Source organism: Scleropages formosus, chromosome 22 (genome assembly GCF_900964775.1).
Source record: "Scleropages formosus chromosome 22, fSclFor1.1, whole genome shotgun sequence".
In the NCBI taxonomy this organism is placed as follows: domain Eukaryota; kingdom Metazoa; phylum Chordata; class Actinopteri; order Osteoglossiformes; family Osteoglossidae; genus Scleropages; species Scleropages formosus.
Genome location: NC_041827.1, coordinates 5,368,074 through 5,391,433, shown reverse-complemented (window position 1 = coordinate 5,391,433; position 23,360 = coordinate 5,368,074). Strand labels below are relative to the sequence as shown.

Below are 23,360 nucleotides of genomic sequence, written 5' to 3'. Positions count from 1 at the left end.
ACTGTAAACATCTATCAACTCAATTTTTTTTAAAATCATCTAACAGCTGTACAAAACAGCTCTGATTACATGAATACCCTTGGAAGTGCCATTGAGTCAAATCCAACTGAACTTCTATTCATGTGGTTTTCTTGGGAAAGGAAGGGAAAAGAGATGGTTTACCATTGCCTTTTACCATGCCTGTCTCCTTGCAGTGGGAGAACATGCAAACTCTGCACACTCTAAGCAGGATTCAAACCCACACCCACTGAGCAGCTGAATACCCTTACTCTAGTGTACATAAAATTTAAAGTCTGGAAGTCAAGAGAAGGTCATCTAGCCTGAAACATTTGTTAATAATGCTACACAGCGCATCTAAAAGTATAGTGCCTGTGTGTTTTGCAAAGTGAAATACACAGAGAGTGATTTTGTGAAATTTATTTCTTTATATTGTAGACATCTGTCAGCTAAATGATCAAAATATCTCCGCTGAGGGGATGCCCTGCCTCATGCTCTATGCTTCCATGCTATATAATGGAGCTCTGTGACCCTCCACTGGACAGTCTGTTATTGATAATAAAAGAAAGTATAACATTAGAAGACAGGCTAGAAATAATATTATTACAAATATAAAATATGTAGATTTTATCATTGTCAGACATAAAATGTCTTTTCTGGTATTTTAATTAACTTTACATAAACGTTTTTCCGTAAGAAATAACGATAATTCAACTCCCTTACAGTAGGAATTTGCTTAAAAGAATGATTTCACACAAGTTCATCCCACTACATGATGAATTGGTGTGCAAGGTATGCATTTAATTTGCTCAGAATGGATTTATTTGTCATTACTGCAATTCAAAGCTTTTGGATTTCATAAAATTTTCATCGCTGCTGAAGAAGATCGAACATACAAAATCTTCACTTGTAACTAAAGTGGGGAAAACTGCTTAGAAATAAGCTTAGTGTTGTTGTTGAAATGAAATGCATCTTAAAAAGCGAGTGACCAATTCATGACCACTCAGAGCAATCAAAGTTATCAGAGCTGTGGCCTGAAAGCATGGAACTATGTCAGGTTATGTCCAAACATACAAATTTTATACGTTCCAAGGGCACGATGAAGAGAAACAGTTTTATCTGCGACAAACAGAAACATGGCAGATAATAAATAAAGGATGTAGAGTAATATGGTGTTATGAGATACATTAAATAAAATATGTACATAGATGTTTCTTGCAATGGTCTGTTATGCAGCAATGATCCTTTACGTGGAGTCAAGATGAACTGTAATTGATCTCAGATTTGCTGAATAAAGTTACAAACATCAATTTGAGAAAGTTAAAATAGTACAAGCATTTCCAAGCACCTGTCCAAATGACATTCTTTTCATAAACCTCATTTTTGTATTGGCAAAGGCTGGATGTGGTCAGCAACTCTCCTGTGAAGCATAGTAAAAAATCAGCATAAATGGAAATGAAGAAGGGTGATAAATGTCATGTTAAATTACCTTCGCTTCGCAAACGGACCTGGGAATTTTTACACGTTTGGCCGTTTTGGTGTCTTGTCGGCCACCATGTCAAACAACATATGGCTCAGATTAGGAATTACGGTTCTTTGTTGGGATCTCGTAAGAGGAATTGATGCATGTAACTCGTCAGATTTCAGTTCACATGGCGACTATATTCTGGGGGGTCTCTTTGGAATTCATGGAACTGACTCCACTATTGATACACTACACAGGTTACCGGAAGCGTTGCAGTGCAGTACGTAAGTGTCTTTGGAAACTCTTGTATTTTTTAAACCTTACTTATAATATGGTGTATTAAAAAATACTTAACATTATTGTGCATTTTTATATATTCACAAATCATGCATAAAAATGGTTCATAAAAAGTGTTTTTCGTTTTCCCGATTAATATTTATTGCATTAATCTAATGTACTGCTACTATATTTAAGCACACCACGCTTGGCAACAGTACGTAGTAAAATGTAACTTTAGAGTGTCAACAACAGCCTGCGGTCCTTTCAGGTGAGTGTTGTCATGGAATAGTGCTGTGGTCTAACATGAAAAATATATTTCAATTAACTTTAACAAAAACTAGGTTGGCATATTGGATCAGTGGGTGGCACTGATGCTTCAAAGTGCCTGAGCTGTGCATCCTGGCACAGGTTCAAATCCAGTTCCATGTTCACCCTCTGACTGCGAGGATGTTGGCCAGGTGTTCCAGTTTTCTGCTACAGTGTAAAGACTTTTGAATAGGGCACTTTAAATTGATGTCAGCGTGTGGGATTGCTATGTGATGGACTCACATCTCGTACACTGTGTATACTGTGGGTGACAGGGGGCACGGTGGCACAGCGCCTGGGCGGAGAACGTGTGTTCGATCCCCATTCGGTCTATGTGGAGTTTGCATGTTCTCCCCGTGTCTGCGTGGGTTTCCTCCGGGTGCTCTGGTTTCCTCCCACAGTCCAAAGCCGTGCTGTTCAGGTTCACCATAGTGTGTGAGTGACACAGAGAGAGTGTGTTCCACTGATGTATGGATGAGCGACCCATTGTAAGTAGTGTATCTAGCAGTGTAAGTCACCGTGGTGAATAAGGTGTGTGGGCGGATAACACTACATAGACTTCATTGGAAGTCACTTTGGAGAAAAGCGTCTGCGAAATAAATAAATGTGAATGTACTGCCTCACACCCTATACCTCTGGGATAGGCTCCAGACCACCTACAGTGGACAAGCAATTGCTGATAATGAATGAAGAGAGGGTGCATTGCATCAAGAGAGTGTATTTCTTTACCACAGTAACACATTTCCAGGAATACCGCAGCATGTGAACGATGCTTTCTTGTTTAATGTCTTTTTCTCAAATATTTTAGATACTATACTAATGCAAACATGTCTATTTAGGATACACTAATTTGTTCAACAATGGAAATGGGGTTTTTTTCAGATGCAAGTGGAAAGAAGCTTCTATAAAAATCTAGAGATAGAAGGTAGCGTAATTTTATTATTCAGAAAACCCCACAACAGTGGCACCGTACAGGTAAAAATTTACATTATATTATGCTGCTCTCAACCTGGATCTCCCTCCAACAAACTGGGCTCCAGAAATGGCTGTCTAAAGGGGTGTTGGATGTATAATTGTTATTTGCAGACCAATCATTGGTCAATTTCATCTTCTAAGAAATAATTTTGGCCTTCCCAATACAGACTTCTGTAAATAACTTCAACTATCTATTTTATTGCTGATCTAGACAATAGATTACGATCAAAATTAGCAAAAGTTCAGAAAGAGTTTATTACACCAAACAACTCCAAGGGCATAATTTATGAATCATACAGGCCTTATCAAATGCTGGTACTGGCTCCTTTGGTGCACTGAGGGAGACTTGGGAATAGGACTTGGACTTGTCTTTTAGCAATTATGAATGGTCATCTAGATGTGCTAAAATCTTTCCTGCCTGCAATTCCCCCAACATTCAGGAACAGAACAGAAGTTCATTCACAGAATCCACCTCACTCCAGTGCATCTTCACAGGATGTTCCCAGGGACATCTCAGCTGCGTTTTAAATGCAAAGCCTCTCCGGGCACTTTGACACATTTATTCCGGGAATGTGATACGGTACAACTTTACTGAACCAGGGTACGCAAAAGAAACCTTTAAAAAAAAATTAAATTTCTCCCCAACTATTCTCTCGTTAAATCACAACCCAAACTCCTTTTTGAGGATGTTATGATGTTAGTTACGTAGGCTACCTACTCTTACATCTTGGGCAAATATATTTTTTATTTTAATGCTGTGGTCAATACCAGAAGTTACTCCTGCAATCATGTGGCTGACTGAAGTGTTTAAATTTCTCCCACTTGAAAAGTTGACATCTGATTTGTGTGACATTTCTAATGCATTCTGCAATGTCTGGACACCCTTCAGGAAGTTATTATAAAGTTATGAATGACCATACCTCTTATATATTGCAACCTTTTGACCCTGAGGCTCCATGCATGTGGACATATTTGCAGTTTGTCAGTGTACTGCCTATATCTGTATAGCAGATATATTTATAGTATTTATAGAAAGCATAGCCTCAGCTTATGGCAATAAGGATGGACTAACAGCGAACACATAAATTATTGCATGAAAATGTATACGTGTGCCTGGCTCATTCACCTTCATACAATTAAAACATTTTCCTCCATTCTTACCAGTCTTCTATCCTTTTATTCCAGACTAACATTTCTACCAGCAGGATACCAGCAACTCCAAGTGTTCAGGTTTACTATAGAAGAAATCAACAACTCCACTGACTTGCTGCCGGGCGTGATCCTTGGCTACGAGATCTTTGACTACTGCACAGATTCGCTTAACTTCAGGGCTGCATTGGACTTCCTGTCCTCAAAAGGAGTCGTTCCTTTCATAAACATCCCACGCAAAGTCATTTCTGTAACTGGTCCATTTGGAAGTCAAAAAACTTTAACCGTGGCACCACTCTTCATGGCTAACCTAATGCCTATGGTAACGTTTATTTATCCCACTTATGTCCATTCCCGTACCGGTAAGTGTGATGCATTCTGTCTGTTGCAAACCTGGCATCAACAACTTATTTTTCCTTTGTGCAGGTCAATCATGGAGCCTCCAGTGTTGAGCTGAGCAATAAATACTTATATCCTTCGTTTTTCCGAACCATTCCAAGCGATTACTACCAAGTGCGAGCAATTGTGCGCATCCTGCAGTATTTTAACTGGAACTGGATCGCATTTTTCGGAAGTGACAATGCTTACTCTCAGGATGCTCTTACTGTTTTCATGGACGAGCTCAAGACAGCAAACATTTGTTTGGCTTTTAATGGGATCCTCTCTGGTGACACCTCGAAATACTTCGACATGTTTGACAAGCTGAACATCCTGAACATCAATGTCGTGGTGGTGTTTGCTAACATTGAGTTTGTGATCCCATTTATTGAGAAAGCCATTGAAAAAAGAGTGCGGAAAGTATGGATTGCCAGTGAGACGTGGTCTTTAAATCAGGACTTGATGAATGCTGACGGAATAGAAGCTCTGGGTGTTATTATAGGCATGTCCATCCAAGGACAAGGAACTTTACTTGGGCTTGACAACTTTATCATCAATACGATGCATCAGCAAAATGATACCAAATGCCCCAGTGGATCGCAGGTGAAGAAAACATGCAACCAAGTTTGCTTTGAGTGCCTCAAGACAAATCCAGAGATCATCACCCATCAGGACCCAACATTCAATTTTGCCATTTACTCTGCTGTGTATGCTGTAGCTCATGCCCTCCACAAGGTTCTTGAGTGCGGATCCAGTTCCTGCAACAACTCAAGACCGTTTTTACCTTATGTGGTAAGCTTGGCAGTCTGCTTGAAACAGATGCACAAATATTTGTTTGGCACGTGCTGTTTATTGAGCTCAGCGAAAGAATTGTAAGTTCTACCCATTATTACACAGCTGGTGTCAAGCTAAAGGGACTGTGGTATAGCACTTCACACAAGACCACAGCAGTCTTGACATGCATTTGATCTTTAAGCATAACCATTTATAGAAACGCTAAGGTCTTCTCCTCACTCTGTCTTCACTTCCAACATTCCATGGAAGCAAAATGCACTTAATGAGATTTGCAGAATTCCATGGAAGCTCAGGGAATTCCTTTTGGATGGAATACTACCATTCAACACATATTACACTCCCATTAAACAAATTGGCTTATAACATGTTTTTATTGTAATGTCCCAATTGTAACATATGATGCAATTTTAACCCTATTTTTAATTTTGTGTGTGTGTGTGTGTGTAGTTTGTCAAACATGGTGGTTTCTCATGGTTTCATTTTCAACATTCTGAGGTGATGGGCATTAGTGTCCTGTTTAACATCTCTGATAAGGTTATATTCAGTTATTTACCATCATATGAATGCTTACGCTGTTTTGTTTACCTTTGGTTTTAGCTTACTAATGCACTAAAAGGGATCAGCTTCACTTTATACAATGAAACGATGGTATTTGATGAGAGCGGTAACCCACCCGCTCGGTACACAATTGTGTACTGGGACTGGAATTCAAGAAACTTTGTGAAAATTGGTTCTTACTATACAGATCCCGAAGTCCATTTCATTCTTAATGAGGAACTTATTAATTGGCAGGGCAACAAATCGGTAAGTATGCAACCTTTCCTTGATTCCGCTAATTACATTTACACGTTTACATTTAATTACACAAAAGCGTCTGCTAAATGAATAAATAGAAATGTACACTTTTCATCAGTTGATGGTTTTGGTCATATTTAAAAAGTACATGACAGCTACAGAAGGATCTGTGCATTTCTCCAATGTCAAGTCTGAGTATTGAGTCAGCAGTGAAATTAAGTTAATGTTGAGAAGAAAGAACTGTATTACAATACTTGCAATATACAGTATAACAGAAAATATTCGCATTGACAAGTCGCCACCCCTTAACACCCCCTCAAACACACACACACACTTTCAGAACCACTTGTCCCATACGGGGTCACGGGGAACCGGAGCCTACCCGGTAACAGAGGACGTAAGGCCAGAGGGGGAGGGGACACACCCAGGACGGGACGCCAGTCCATTGCAGGGCACCCCAAGTGGGACTCAAACCCCAGACCCACTGCAGAGCAGGACTGTGGTCCAACCCACTGCGCCACTGCACCACCCCCCCTCAAACATAAAATGAAGAAATTGTTCCAAAGCAGACTGCTTCATCTCATCTGTATTTGACACCGTTTCTTTTCAGGAAAATACACTCCCTGTTAAATGTCAGTATTGAGGGTTGTCGATTTACTAGACGGCTGCGCTCTTATCGGCTTTGCCGGCACCACAAATGCCGCCGCTGTTACCGATTTGCAGGCCCCGGTGCTGAGGTGTTCGAAGGATTGTGATGCTGGCTACAGGCGGGTCCAGACGGCCTTCCACAGCTGCTGTTTCGATTGCGAAATCTGCATTGCTGGAACTTACATCAACAGCTCAGGTAATATGCAATCGCGAGTAAACGAGCTTATTTCGAATAAAGCGTCCACCTGAGTCATGTTCGTGCTGGCTTGATGTTCTGACTGCTCTGAATTTATTTCCGCAGCTGACCCTTATACCTGCCTGCCGTGCAAAGAGGACGAATGGTCTCAGAATGCGAGCACATCCTGCAACAAGTGCTTCTTACAGTACCTGTACGAAACAGAACTTTTGTCCGTCGGGCTCATGTTTTCTGCTTCCTTTATCATCGGTACTTCCGTAGCCATCGCGGTTCTCTTTGCTTACAACTACAATACTCCTGTAGTGAGGTCCGCTGGTGGTAAAATGTGCTTTTTTTTACTCAGCTGTTTGGCTCTGTCCTCCACCTGCGTGTTCTTTTTCATCGGTCGGCCGGAGCACATCGACTGCATCATGCGCAACCCTGCATTTGCAGTGTTTTATAGCGCCTGTCTGTCTTGTCTTGCAGTGCGCTCCTTCCAGATTGTGTGCGTCTTCAAAATGGCAACGAACTTACCAAAGGCTTATGAGTTCTGGGTCAAGCACAACGGGCAGTGGCTCATCATTGTGTTATTTGTAGTCGTGCAGTTGTTCTTGTGTACGTTATGGATAGCCGTCGACGGACCTAAACCCGTCCAAACTAAAGTCCAAACCCAAATCATGTTTGACTGCACATTAGGAAACTCTGCTATTTTCTACCTGATTATTATATTTTTAGGTTTGCTCAGTGTCGCCTGCTTTTCTTTTGCCTACATGGGAACTGACCTGCCAGAAAACTACAACGAGGGAAAATCGATAACGTTTAGTTTGCTGATATTTTACATATCTTGGGCTGTCTTCCTGACTGTACGGCTGTCTTCCAGTGAGAAAACTACAGCCGCCGTGAATGCCATTTCAATCTTATGCAGCCTCTATGGCATTCTCTATGGCTATTTCTTTCCTAAGAGTTACATCATTATTTTTAAGCCAGAAAACAACACAACTGCGTACTTTCAAACATCAATCCAGAGTTACACACTTCATACCAGCAGCATGTGAAAGGAAGCCAGTTGCTTCCTTAGATTAGACAAGGAGGCGATTGTTGAGCTCTTATTTGAAAATACACTCAATCCTCCAAGGATGTACGCAAAATTAAAATCACTTAAACAAACACATCATATTTTTCAGTTTCATCAACAAATTTGTTTAGCAGATGCACGATTTCTGTACTACACTGAAATATATGTAACAGGTCACACAGCTTTGCACGTACAGGTGACTCATGCGTTCTATTTTTCCCCATGAATATGGCCAGACCAGTGAGTGGTTTGAGCAAAGGTTCTGCAGCATGAGGAAAAAAAAACACCCCAGGGGTCTTATCCAGGAATGTTATTATTAATTCTTAATCTATCTGATGTTTTGCAAATTTGTGTATCTGTTGAATATCAGCTCCATCATCATCCAGAATATTCAGAATTCAGATGTTTTCAGGTTAAAAATCTTAAGAATAATGCAGCAGGACCCCTGTAAACCGATCAATTAAAGTAGTTGTTTTGGAAGGGCATTAAAATTAACACTTTCCCAACTATCAGCGACTCAGCGACAGCAACTATTGAACTCCTCATAGAAAAAATGTACCAGTGTACTGTATATGTTTTGTGAATCTTAACTGGACCAATTTATGGTAAGTTTGTTTTTCGCTGGTAATTAGTTACTAAACAGTGTAAACTTTGCTGATGATACTAATGATATTATTATTATTATTATTAAAATAACCGGAACTCAGACTATTGCTCTGTATCTGTCCTTGATGAATATTTGCTTGGTGAATGTCTTTAGGGATGTTCACTGAATGTGGACTCTGAACAGGTCTGCTCACCTGGGGCGAAGGAAGCGTGTCACGTCCCACAGGGACAATACCCCAACGGGCCACAGGAGGCGCCAGTCGGTGCCACTAGCCCAGACCCATCATGCACCTGTCCACAGTCTGATGGTTACTAGGGTATAAATGGAGCAAGCGGCCATGGATAGATCGCGAATTCTTAACCAGCATTTCGTTGTGCTCTCTTGGCGATCGTTAGTTACCCGTTTCCCAAGCTTTGTTCCATAGGTGTTTATGTTCCCGCGCCGAGTGCCCGTCTTCTCGACTCCTGCCTTTTGTGCCCCGGTCCTGGTCCCGTGTTCCAGTCCGGTATTTCGTTACGCCTCCGTGTTGGAGTCCTACTCGCAGATTTCACTGTTCACCTTTGTGCGAATGCATCTGAGTCTCTTTGTTCCGTGTTCATCGTTTCACCTCTACTCTGCACTCTACAGTGTATACTGTGCACTTATAAAAGCACTTTGCACGTGGGGTCATTATTTATACTTTTCGTCCGCGTCCGGACGTTACAGCAACACGTCCGTCCGTGTCGGGACTTTTTCCGGACCCTACGGTGTGACACGATGATGACAATGATCTGACCTCGTTTATGGCTCCATCTGAAGTTCACAACACTCCGAGTGCTTGCATATACTTGTCATTTTTAAACACTTGCATTTCCCCTCCCGGCTTGGCGTACAAGTGCCACAGAAACGGACACGACGCATTTTGATTTTAATAATAGAACATTACGATTACGGACGGCGGCACGGTGGCGTAGCGCGCCTGGGAGCTGCAAAAAGAACGTGGCTTCGAACCCTGCTCAGTGTCTGTGGAGTTTGCGTGTCCTGCTGTGTCTGCGCGGGTGTGCTCCGGTTTCTTCACAGTTCGGATGAATTGGTAACACTAAATTGCCCATAGTGTGTGGGTGCACAGCGATGGAGTGGCATGCCGTCCAAGGTGTGCCCCCTCCTCCGTCTTTCGCCTAGTGCCTCCGAGATAGGCTCCTGATCACCGCGACCCTGCTCATCAGAAGCGGTTTTTAAAAATGAATGGCTCGATAGACATATAAGAACTTTCTCGTTAGGTCAAAAACGTACTGTATTTTGTGTTTGCTATGAGATTCGCTCAAAACAAGGCGAATGAGGTGAACGCAGGTGTTACTTCACCGTACGGAATGGTAAGATGGTACCATGGAGCAAGTACCCAAATCAGGTGTGAACAGTACAGTGTATGTGTTCTGAGGCACCAGGTATCACGAACATTTCAAGAATCCCCCCGTAGCGCTAAATTCTTTCCCCACACCGTGGCGCTGCACGCAAGTGCAAAGGACATTTTAAAAATAAGCACACTCTTGTGTTGATGCTTTATTAATCTATATTCATCTAGGGGATGCTTTTCTCCAAAGCGACCTCCACGGAACACTATCTAGTGTCACCAGTCCACACCTTATTCACCAAGGTGACTTACACTGCTAGATACACTACTTACAATGGGTCACTCATCCACACATCAGTGAAACATACACTCTCTCTGTCACTCACACAAGAGATGATTTAGGTACCAATTAACCTGACCGGCAAGACTGGACTGTGGGAGGAAACCGGAGCACCTCACACGGACAAGGAGAGGAGATGTAAACTCCCCGCAGACTTCAGTCTCTTCAAGGGGATCGAACCCACATCCTCTCGCAACAGCCAGGCGGTGTGAGACAACAGCGCTACTCGCTGTGCCGCCGCTACCGATTACTTTTACCTTCAAAGATTCTTTGTTACCACTGGCGATGTGGTATAATGTGGTGGAGATGGATAGATGGAGGAAGTTTGGGATATTTTGTATGGGGAAAGGGGTGCGGTAGCGCAGTGGGTTGGACCGCAGTCCTGCTCTCCGGTGGGTCTGGGGTTCAAGTCCCGCTTGGGGTGCCTTGTGACGGACTGGCGTCCCGTCCTGGGTGTGTCCCCTTCCCCCTCTGGCCTTACGCCCTGTGTTGCCGGGTAGGCTCCGGTTCCCCGCGACCCCGTATGGGACAAGCGGTTCTGAAAATGTGTGTGTGTGTGTGTGTATGGGGAAAATCGGATTACTGCAAAACCGCTTGAAAAAAACATTTGTCCCCATCCAGTGTCCGATAGGAGGAGTTCAGTGCGCAGCCCAGGAACTGGAGCGAGTCCCCTGTACTGTGGTAAAAACACACTGTTGGACCTTGTTTTGCTCCTTATTTGTAACAAGGTCTCCCTGGAAAACACAACATTCGTCGCACGACTTGGATGCGTTTTAACTTGAATCTGAAATTCAGAAGAAAAAAAGTTTTTTTTCCCTTATGTTTATATTAAAAAAACGACTGAAGCTTCAACGAAAACTGACTTGCGGCGTGACTAGTATATTGGCACTGATATTAATAAACTCTCTGCTCGCAAGGGGAATCAATTACCGATAATAATATGTTTGTGTGATTTATGAAATTACGAAATTGCAATTAGTAATAATATCATATTACTTCATATCGGTTTATAAACAGGTCTAGTCCACTAAGAGACCTTGTTTCCTATTGTTGACGCTCATTCGTGCTGTGTGGTTCTAATATAGTATAGATACTGCTTTTGTTTCGGCGCATTTATGTTTCATTTGGGCGACACGGTGGCACAACGAGTAGCGCTGCTATCTCACAGCGCATCGCACCCGCTCAGTCTGTGTGGAGTTTGCATGTTATCCCCGTGTCTGCGTGGGTTTCTTCCGGGTGCTCCGGTTTCCTCCCACAGTCCAAAGATTTGCTGTTCAGGTTCCCCCATTAGTGTGTGTGTTTCACTGATGTATGGATGAGTGACCCAGTGTAAGTAGTGTATCTAGCAGTGTAAGTCACCACAGTGAATAAGGTGTGCGGGCTGATAACACTACATAGAGTTCATTGGAAGTCGCTTTGGAGAAAAGTGTCTGCCAAATTAATAAATGTAAATGTCTCCAACATGAGTGCGATAACATGCTGAGTAAAACCTTCAGTGGCCACGCAGAGCCTCGCGGCGGGAAGCGGAAAGCCCTTTTTCCATGGTGGGGGAGTCGCCGCAAACCCGAAACGTTAAATTGCCATTCTGTTGCGCCATTGAGTCTTTGGCCACGCTGTCTTTCTTGGGGCAAAAGCATGACAGTAGCAACTAATTGTCTCAATGGTGCCACTTAGTGTGGCATATGGGGCTGCTCGCCAGGACGGCGCGGAGCGCAACAAATAACAATTTCATACCAATTTTCTGGAAAATGTCGCGCACAAAACCAACCACACAAGTTGTGTAGGTGAACCCGACTTTTGGTGTCTGTCCCCTAACCCACCGCTTAAGAGGGAAACAAAGAGAAATTTAAGTTATTGCAGGGATAGATAGATAGAGAGATAGATAGATAGATAGATAGATAGATAGATAGATAGATAGATAGATAGAAAAGTGTAACGCTCACACACACAGAAGGGGACATACATATATAGATGGATGGATAGATAGATATAATTTGTTGTGGTCTGTATTTTCACGTAATCCACTTGTGAAGTCTTGCTTTTGTCTGCTTTTAACAAGAGGCACCAGCGAATCACATTCATTCCACGACAGAGCGCATATTTCCCGTTGCTGCAAAATATGAAGCGAGGAAATCGGAGGAACGCCCTCCGGCCTTTTGAGCGGAACAGGCCAATTTTCCACTTGTGGGACAGAAAAGAAATGTCCTGGGAAACGCGCATCCGCGGTGGACGAGATGAAAACCCTTTCTCTTGCAATGGCCAATGCCCCCGACGGCTCGCAAGGACGCAGAAGACTGGATTCATGGCTCGAGGAGGGCCGGTGTCTGTCTCCCTAACGCAATTGTTACTCTCCGAATCGATACCAAAATACATCCTTTTATAACTGACCTTAAAAATAAAAGTTGCAGCCCGCGAGAGCCAATTCCGTTCGTGTACAACTTGTGAAAGTAAAACAACGCAAAACGATAACCTAAGGAGTTACAGAAATCGTCCCAAGTATCTGCAGGAAGAGACAAAGAAAAAAAAGATGCAAGAATTTGGTGGAAGAAATAATGAACAGAAGTAGAATTTCCGATTTGGGCAAATTTCCCTTTCGTTTCCATATTTATAAGCACCCTGAATCTCAGTAAAAATAAAACATGTGAAGATGGTATGTATAATGTGTGTCTAATGTATGTATAATGTGTGTATCCTAACCTACAACTATTCCAAAAATGGCCATTCGACCAGCGCCCATTTCTTTTTAGACCGCTTGCCTTCATATTTGTTATTCCTGGGAAAAAAATAAATAAATAATAGCTACTAAAGGCAAAACAAATTTTTACTTAAAAAAAATCACCGTTGTGATTTCTTAACTGAGTCTGTAATGTGATTTACGGTTAAACACACTGTACAAAAAAAGTCCCACTTTCTTTCTCATTCAAATTTTTTTCAAGTGGTCCTAAGAAGTAAATGACAGATGTTTAGCAATTCAAGGCTCTTGAATGGGCAAAGAGGCATGGTGCTAAGCATAAAAGGGGGCTTCTTTTGTTCAGCACTTGTCTCTTTCAGCCGGGATAAGAGAGACTTCCACAAAGGATTCATCCTCCGTTCAGTTATAAAGTTACTTTGCGCTAGTCCATTTGGGCCCTTGGGAGAACACAAAGCCATGTTAATGTGCGCCTCTCCTCCTTTCACACTGTAACCCCAGCGCACACAGCCAAACACACTCCTTTGTGACTCTCTGGCAAAGCGAAGCCTTAAATAACCTGCAGCCCAGTCTATAGAAATTCATGGAACTGCGTGTTTGATGAGGCTTCCTTCAAACGGGCCATGTCGCGTGGCTCTTCATACCATATTTCATCACTTCAATGATACAGAAGCGTCCGCTTTGCTCTGCTTTCTCTTGCCGCTCACTGCGCGCGTCACTGCCTGCTCTGAGTCCTGCGAGCGCACATCTGCTTTTTTTTGTTCCTCCGGTTTGGTGGCTCATATCTGAATGATATCTGAATTGAGGCGGTTCCTCAATTTTCTTCGGTGTCTGAGGTTCTATTCTCCTTTGAGAGATAGCCTTGGGACGAACTTAGTGTCTGCATTTTAAGTGGCAGCCTATCCCGAAGCACCGCAAATGAGGTTAGAATCGTCTACAAACGCGTAATGCAAAAATCAATCTCAGTTAACCACTTGCTAATATCCAGGGTTGTGATCATATTACATCACACTGGTCTCAACCGCACGGGTCTCTCGCTACATCCCAGAAGAAAAGAGATGTTTTCACGGACTCAGGTTCTGTACACGCGCTTCACTTTCACTTTGCTCTTTACCCTGCTTTCTCTTGCTAATGCGGACTATGCGGCCCCCTTCAGAGCAGCTTTATTGGGGGTAATTGTATAATTACACGTCTAACTGTTATTCACAGAACGTGTAATACTCATATTATGACAATGATTATTTGTTGCTCATCTGGCATAACAAAGGTCCGACGCACTAAATGGCTCTTTTTGTAAGTGTATAATTGCGCATGCAATAATTATACAGTATATGTGATACTTACAAGACTCAAATATAAAGGTCATCCACATTTGACCTATTCTAGGCCACGAGCCTTTCAGGTAATTTTGCACAAAATCTGTTGATGAAATTCATTTCTTAATGCAAGAATTTGTTTCAATGTTTTATTTACACCACGTTTAAGGAACCTGATCTGCGTTCGCTGCGTTTCTCACCTGATCTACACTGCAGTGAGCAAAAATGCTCTACAGACTAGAATTGTGCTAGAATATGACGCGATATCAGTGTCATACGAGAGTAATAATAATACTATATTCGCGGATAAGGAGGGGAAAATGAAACATTAATTAAAATGTGACGTTTTCGGCCTTTTCCTTCCCCCCAGAACATCGCGGCGGTGGCGATGCGAAGAAGTGGACTCACTTTCTTTCCATTGTAACGCGATCATGGCGATGCCACGGTGCTTTGGCCAATGGGACCCCTCACTGTTAAACGCGAGCGTGAAAAACAGAAATAAAAAAAGGACAAAAGAAGGCAGTCGGCCTTCGTGCGGGGAAAAACGACGCTCCGATTTCATACTGATTTTGCGGTGTATTGAGCTGTGCGCCCTGTGGCGGTGCACCAATTTGTCCCGACATTTCACGGAATCGCTTCCAATTTACACCACACATGTAGAATGTAAAACGCGCTCCTGTCCTCGGAAAATCGGCCCGTTTCACCTTTTATAAGTGGCGCTGTTGGCATTTTGTTCTCCTTTTTTTATCCTTTTATTTAGAGAGTGTAAACTTCATTACGTGTAAGGTGTTTAAAGGATTGGTTCATCATCAGCTCCTGCCAGTGTTGCAAGAAATAGATTTGAGGAGTAGGGAAATGCGGAGAGACAGATAAACAAGGTGCCACGAGCTCGCATTCTTATTCCAGATTTCTAGGAAAAAAAAAAAAACAGTTCATGTATCTAGTGTATGCAGTCGGGGCTCAGGAAACTTGTTTGATTTCATAAATGTTTCATGCGTTCCAGTTTAATTTGAGGTTTTTTGTGAAGGTCTGTTCGTGCTCCACTGGTCCTCGTTTTTTTCTGCAAATCCTTCACACTTTCGCAACCGAATGCGAAACTTTGACAACTCTCCTGCCAATAAACGGCTATTGTTTGGTAGAGTGGAGCGCGATCAAGTTCGAGCTCAACAAATGGCGTTTAGTGAAGGTGACGATGTACTTTGATTACCTTCTGTTTTTGCGGACAAAAAGGAGACGATAAAGGATCAATGGCTTTTCACTCCACGCACACAATGCCTCCATCCTCAGCCGGCCGTCCCAGCTGAACACACACTCATGTTAATGCGAGGAACTCACACTCTCTGCGCCTTTCACTCCTTTGTGTGTCTTAAATCAAAGATTTAAGCATCTTTAAAAAGTGTGTCCACGCACACCCCACTGTCCGGACGCGTGTCTTACAGTCGAGAGCACTGATCCCTTTTCTGATGTGTAAGATGGCATTTTCTCATCTCCGAGGACTTTCCTTCGGTCTATATTGCTCGTATAGGTATAAACAATATTAGCTTTTGACCAGTGTAACCCCTTAATAAACACTGACAAAGACCGACATTACATTGCATTTTATTTTATATGTTTTCAGTATAAAAGATATATTTCTCAGATATGTTTCAGATCATGAGGCATATTCACATGGATGTTTTTCCAGTGTAATTTTGTCCCAAACAATAGATTTGTGGCCTGAATCGGACATGAAAGAAAGCACGGAGAGAAATCAGGGGGAAAACCTAGCTGGACTAAGCCTAAGGGTGCAAGATATTTATGTGCCGAGAGATTTCATTAAAAATCGGAGGTCGAGAAAATCACGTTCTTTCATTTCCTATAAATGCATAAAAGATGTAGTGTCCAGGTGAACATTATTACACAGGGTCATACAGTTAATGTGATTTGATGAGCATTTTATGTGCTGAATAACGTGATTTTAAAAAACAAGGCGAGTCTTTTGCATCTAGTCAAAGGAGCAGTTTTATCGCTACCAGAAAATTGTGATTCGGCGAGGACGCGAGGCATTTCCACGGCTCGCGCGGACACGGACTTTTGCTTCGCCGTCAATAACCATTACGCGCTGATTTTCACGCTTTGCTGTCTCACCTCACGCGTTGAGGTAAACACGCGTCTCGTGTCCGTGCGTTATAGTTACATTGATTGTACTAAAAAATTATACAAGGGATAAGCAGCAGTGGAAGTTTGTGTGAATGTGCACGTGCATCATGTACCAGCATCACATCAGCACTGAAAAGTGCAGCGCAAAAACATTTATTTGTCCCACTTTTCAGTTTAATATTTCGGTACGCTTAGTGTAGAAGCTGTTGGCAAGAGTAAAGGCACCGATGTAACACATTTGGAGATACAGATCCGTCCAGTGGACACAAGAATCAGTATTTTTTTACACAGGAGGGAAAGTGATGGGGGGGGGGCATGCACGTTGTGTCCCCCTAGTGTTTGTCTATAACTCCTCAGAGTACTGCCACGCCCCTGATGGGTCTGGGGTTCGAGTCCCGCTTGGGGTGCCTTGCGACGGACTGGCGTCCCGTCCTGGGTGTGTCCCCTCCCCCTCCGGCCTTACGCCCTGTGTTACCGGGTAGGCTCCGGTTCCCTGCGACCCCATATGGGACAAGCGGTTCTGAAAATGTGTGTGTGTGTGTGTGTGTATTATCTGAAATAGTTTTGTAGCTGCTTGGCTTCGTCAAAATAACAGGTCGTTGGGCAGAGGAGCACTGCAGTGGTTACACCTGTCAACTGGAGTCGTGTCCTTTCTTCCTGCCCATTGATGCCGTTGCCCGGGGATTCACTGCATTCACATGTTAAACAGGAGCGGCTATAAATTCACACGTGGCGCTGGAATTCCTTCACTGACGGTCTGGAGCGAAGCGACACATCTGATCAATCCTGAAGATGGTGGCAGCATCCGAGTGTTCAGCCAAGGCTCAACTCAACAACGCCAGAAGGGTTGGTATAAGTGATTTCTTCTATAGTCTCTTATATCACTATGACGTCATTATTTACCCCTTCTCATGTTTTCTCTTTGTAAGGTTTCAAAACCCATGATGGAAAAGAAGAGAAGAGCCCGTATTAACGAATGTCTAGATGAGCTGAAAACCCTTATGGAAAACTACTACACTAATTATGTAAGTACAGAAACAGAACATTCAGAATTTAGATATGGCTTTATTTGTTATTGTTGAGGTTATATAACAACGGCCTTATCTTTAAAAGTATAGAGAGTGAGATGAGGCAAATAATTAGTGGTCATTTAAAGGTAAAACGATACTTTGTCCCACCTTCATTTGAATAGTTCATTTCTTTAATAATTCAATACCTTGAAACCTCACCTATACACATGATTTAAAAGTATTTTTAATTTGCAGCATGGCTCCCAGGAAAATATAAATTAAACACATAGTTCCCCGTATGACTTTCCATCCTTTTTTTCTTTGTTTTTTTTTTTTTTTTTACAAATATTCCTGTTGAAATCGAATTGGTAAATTTAAATTCCCCTTTTATCAGATTCGCAAACGGAAGCTGGAAAAGGCGGACATTCTGGAAATGACAGTGAGACATCTAAGAAATCTCCAGAAAGCTCAGCAAGGTTCGTTTCTTCAGTTATTATTACTAGTTGCTGTGGCCAAGACGCATGACTGATCATTGTAAAAAAAAATAATATAACCGATGCTATTCAAGTAATGCAATTGCACAGTGAGACTTTATGAAAACTCCGACGAGATATACTTTGCAGACGAAGAACACTACTAATAATTTTCAATTGGTGTGTGTTTTTAAGGCCACTTTCTGGATGCCAGCTGTGTTGAATACCACGCAGGGTTCCAGAGTTGCTTGAACGGGGTGAATCAGTTCTTCCTGGCCGCAGACCACCCGCACTTCCTCCGTCTCAATGTCCTCAAACATCTGTCTGGGCAGCTGTGCGGATCGGCTGCGGGTTCCAGCACCGCGGACAGCGACGCTTCAGGACGGGTCGCGATGTCCCAGAGCGTCAGGCTCAGCAGGGAAGAGGCCGAGAAGAAGTGCCGCCTTCCACCCCCACGGCGCATCACGGACGGCGACCAGCAGCAGCCGAATGAGATGAGCGCTGGGAACGAAAACGAGACGCGAGCGCTGCCACGCGTGGCGAAGGAGCGCAAACAGTGCGCGTGTGTCTCATCGCACAGCTACTGGCGTCCTTGGCAGAAAATGTAGTCCGCAACGCGCGGAACGGACACATCTTCTACTCAGCCCATCTTCCAATTATTACGTATGATTAACTTATAACTGTATATATGATGTGTAGTGAGTTTTACCGAAGTGCTCTTTTTGTATGTAAAATTATTTTCATTCTCACAGATGATATTTTTGTAATAAAATAAACTGTTGGAAAACCTTCGCGCTTTTTCTTTTGTGAAACAGAACTTGAGAAAGTGTTAGAACTGTCTGCTCAGCTGAACTCTCTGTATAATTTTACCGAGTGCGTTAACGCAGATTGAAACGCAGCGTTTTGAAAAATCTGCTCTATGTTTTTAATGAAATAATACTTTTTAAGAAAAACCTTTAACAGAGCCAATAAAACCTCGGACACTGAGCAGTTATTAAATTTGCGACATATTACCGATAGATTAAGATTATAGGGCGATATAAGAATTTGAGGGCCTGTATTTCAAAAAAATCACCCACATAATAATGAAAAAGGACATACTTTTACATTTTACCTACAAATTAGCCTATACTACTGCGACTGGGCTAACAAAGAGGGGACGTGTCCCCTCCAGTACTGTACTCCTGCAAGTTTAATATGAGCCCAACGTGTGTATTACTGTAGTGACTCCTAGCACTATAATATGGTCCGAATGATCTTCCCCCCCACCTGATCAGTTACATCGAAAGTGTGTGTGTGATGCACTTTAGTTAAGGTGATGCTCGGAAAATGAGTGTTAAGCTGCTGGACTCCACACTCGGGCTCCACGGCGGTCCAGTGGCCACATTGTGCCTCATTTCCTACGGCTCCATTCAGTCTTTATTTCCAGATTGAACGCATTACGGTCCGAAAAATCGACCAGTTCACAAGTTCTTGTTGGATTTTCTGCTTCTAATCCCGACAGTCACGCACAGAGAGGAGAGGAGTGGTCTTTCTTTAATTTAGTCATGATCGAGTGACCTCTTCCCAGGAAATATTCAAAATGAGCCTTACGTGCTCTTAATTGAACTATTTGGGGAAGAAAAACTGTACTGGACTGTAATTTATCGTGCAAATGTCACACCAGAAGCCTATAAAAATCACACAGAACAGAAAAGGCACATCTGAGTTTTTTTCTTTTTTTTAATATTAATGCCATCATATTAGATACAGCATCAGTCCAAAGGGTTTCGTGCAGTTTTCTGACAAATATTTCACTTGAAATCACGATGGCGTAATGGAAACATTTAGTTTTATTGTGCTTTACTGAAAGTTTTCAGAATTAAAAATGGTAAAAAAATAAATTCGTATGGCATCAATCTCATCACGCACGTTTCCCCGATTTGTTTGTTTGTTTTTGATTTTTTTCTTAATTTAAGTATACATCTATCCACTTATCTGACGTTTTCCTTCGAAGCGACTTAGACAGTTAAGGTTATCTAGAACTGTTTACACATTTATACAGCTGAGGAATTTTACCGGAGTAATTCAGGGTAAATACTTTGCTCAATTAAGGGTACTGTAGCAGTGATTGAGATTCAAACCCATATCTATCTATCTATCTATCTATCTATCTATCTATCTATCTATCTATCTATCTATCTATCTATCTGTTGTGGGTTTGGGGGAATTTCTGGTTGGTCACTTGCAGATGTCTGACTGCAGTTTGCTGCTTTTTAGTGTCAAGAAGACTGGCGGGCCAAGAAAAGATCATCCGTCCACATTTCACTGATAGTGAAGTCGATCGAAGAGAACCATCGGAGCGAATTTTCGGGAGCGTTAATACAGCAGGTCTACGAGAGAAGTCAATGACCTCCGGTGTCGTCAGGATGGCGAGGGCTGAACTGGAGCGCGCCTCACCCTGCGCTCCCAGCTGGACGGGGGCGCGCAATTTGCATCATACTGTGTGCAGCGAAGCGCAATTGACCAGCGGACACGGATTTATAGCGGTGCAAAGCGCCCGGATTCCCTCACGCTCGCGCTTCACTGCGTGCAACGCAAAGAATGGTACCTTTTGTGGAACGTGGTCCTTCAGGCAGGCAAACACACTTCTCTTCTGTTCTTCTCAATCAATGCATCACGTTCCTTTATGCGTGGCATATTTTCTATTTCGCTTCCTATAAATAAACGCTATCCAGATGTTTAAAGGTAAAAGGTGGTTATAGTTTTGATGACATTTAATGTAAGGTACATGATTTGAATCATTTTTATAATTTTTATAAGTAGTGGCACTACAAGTTAGTTCAGGTACGGAGGGCAAAATATTAGCAGTAGTATTGACAGGAGTTGTACACAAGTATTCAGTGGCGTCACTAGTGTTGGTGTCACCCAGTGCGGTAAATCATGGTGACACCTCCCCCTCCCATGGACCTCCTCCTTTACCAAACCTGACTCCTTAGTAATGTTTTTGTACTAATCATTAGTCTAATGTTACTCGTAAATCGTAATTCCAGCATATCACTGAATATATATGGCAATAGTAGTGACATAACTAGAAAAATTAAAATTACACCTTTAAATTACAATATCATACACACAGCCTAAATGTATTTACATTTACATAGTTTCACGTGACTAAAGTGAAAATTCGGTAAGAAAACAGTAGAATTCGAAGTAAAAACGTTTAGGAATTACATCAAAATTGTTTATTTTAACGTTATTGATATAGGTTCACAAATACTAATTACTACAATACTGTAGCTAAAACAGGAGAAACCTTGACAAAATCAGCGGCTATAAAAACACCTGCGGCAACGAAAACAAGAGCGCGTGCTTGTAGCGCGTGCAGAGGAAACCACGTGATTCGAAGCGTCATTGTAATTGGGTAATAATGAGCGCTCAGAGCGAGCGCATTGGAAGGTTCAAAAAGTAAATTAGCATGGAGTTTTAACCTTATAGCTATATTGATACATGTCAGATGGGCTTACGAAAAATGTTTTTGTTCTTATAAGTAACTACACGGATATTTTTGTAAAAAATAATACATTTCTGCAGAAACACTGCACTAAAATTTCATAGTCATTTTGGTGTCACCCCCCTCTGATGGTATGGTTCGCATCCCCTAATAGCTATACTGCAATTATTGGGGGTGATTCTGCTGGCTGGAATATTGGGCCCCATGTCCCCCCTCCCAGCCTACCTTTGTTATGCCGGCCTTATTTATTTACTTGGAAACTAATATTTACATGTCGTTTTATTCATGCAACAAACTGTGATGTGTCATATTTATGACAGTTCTCATTTTTTGTGATTTCATATTTATCCTTTTCTTCTGGCCACATTACTCCTAGAACCACCGCACAGTGAAAATGGAGCAAAAAGGTGCAAAAACAGCTCAGCAATTTCCATCCTCAGTGTGCTGGTGTGGGGGGGGGGGGGGGCACGGTGGTGTGGTGGCACAGTGGGTTGGACTGGGTCCTGCTCTCTGGTGGGTCTGGGGTTCAAGTCCCGCTTGAGGTGCCTTGTGATGGACTGGCATCCTGTCCTGGGTGTGTCCCCTCCAGCCTTGTGCTCTGGGTTGCCAGGTTAGGCTCTGTGACCCTGTATGGGATAAATGGGTCAGAAAGTGTGTGAGTATGCTGGTGCTCAGTTTAGTCATCACAATGACTGATTGCTCAGTCACTTTCAGCTTGGTGCTATCCTTCCTCAGAATATAAGAAGGTGTTATTTTTAAATTTACCATTCGGCGAGCCAGAGCCTGGCCAGGGGCGCAGGGCGCAGGGCCAAGGGGGGAGGGGGCACGCTCAAGATGGGACACCAGTCCGTCGCAAGGCACCCCAAGCAGGACTCAAACCCCAGACCCACCACACAGCAGCCCCCTCCCACAATAGTTCATATTTTCATGCTATTAAATAAGGGCACTCTATGCAATTAAATGATGATAATGTGAAGAAAAACTCCTAAAAATGGGCTTGCACTGTTGGAATAAACTGTACAAATTTAATAGATTTACTCCTTTAATACGGTGACTTCATTCGTTAATGGATCAACCAGTAAACTTTATGGTTCGGTTAGATTGTTTTATCCTTCATGTTGCTCACTCTGGAGGTGCTACTACACACTAAAACTGCCATAATGAGTGTTGTTCTACTTAAATTTGAAGTGATATTAGTACAATAATACAAAGCTGAAATTTTATTATAGAACCCATAGTTTTATTTCTTTTTGCCTTCCTTACAGAATATAATCTTGGTCAGTTCAAAAAGTGTAAAACACCAATAAAACATTTGGCTGATGTCCGTTTCTGTAAGGCATATTACAACACATAACACAAAATACATGAAGCGTGATTTCAAACAAGTGAAAGTAATTTTTCATCTTCCTCAGACGGTTGCTTTCAAATTATTTTAAGAAATCAAAAATAACAATTTGAAATATATGTAACCAACATAAACACCAAACATTGTGCCTTCAATTAATAATTATCTGTAGCCTCAGAAGGAATGTCAGAATTTCAAGTTTTTCTAAATAGAGTCGAAAAGCACAAACGAAAAGATTGGCTCAAACATGTTGTAATCATGTACCTGCGTGCACCGTCCCATAGGAATACAGAACTAGGAAGTGTTTTTGAGGGACTGATGTATTAATAGTGTTTGTTAATTAAAACTCCACTGTGTCATTTTGTACTTAGCAATTTTGTATTGAATACTGGCAGTTTTCATTTGTGAGATCTCTGTAAAACGTACCGATGCATATTGGGACCAGCTCCTCTGCAATACCTTCCCTTGAGATCCAGATTTGGTCTACTGTGATAAGAAGCCTTAGGGCAGTGTTGGCAAATTTAGTCTGCCTGAGAGTAGTGGCAAATACAATAGCAGCAAATGTACAGGCCTGTAATATA

The 23,360-nt window shown here is 42.3% G+C and overlaps 2 protein-coding genes across 2 annotated transcripts; both read left to right on the top strand.

The window, feature by feature from the left end:
* Nucleotides 1-1,552: 1,552 nt before the first annotated feature.
* LOC108918277 (taste receptor type 1 member 1-like) lies at nucleotides 1,553-8,017 on the top strand. Its single transcript, XM_029247956.1, has 6 exons — nucleotides 1,553-1,746; nucleotides 4,208-4,493; nucleotides 4,598-5,341; nucleotides 5,942-6,148; nucleotides 6,863-6,983; nucleotides 7,089-8,017. Exons 1-6 carry the CDS (start codon nucleotides 1,553-1,555, stop codon nucleotides 8,015-8,017), a joined length of 2,481 nt encoding a protein of 826 aa, XP_029103789.1.
* Nucleotides 8,018-17,250: 9,233 nt separating this feature from the next.
* On the top strand, nucleotides 17,251-18,549 carry her3 (hairy-related 3). The gene is made up of 4 exons (XM_018725398.1): nucleotides 17,251-17,304; nucleotides 17,388-17,483; nucleotides 17,863-17,944; nucleotides 18,137-18,549. The coding sequence occupies exons 1-4, from the start codon at nucleotides 17,251-17,253 to the stop codon at nucleotides 18,547-18,549; spliced, it is 645 nt and encodes a 214-aa protein (XP_018580914.1).
* The last annotated feature ends 4,811 nt before the right edge of the window (nucleotides 18,550-23,360 follow it).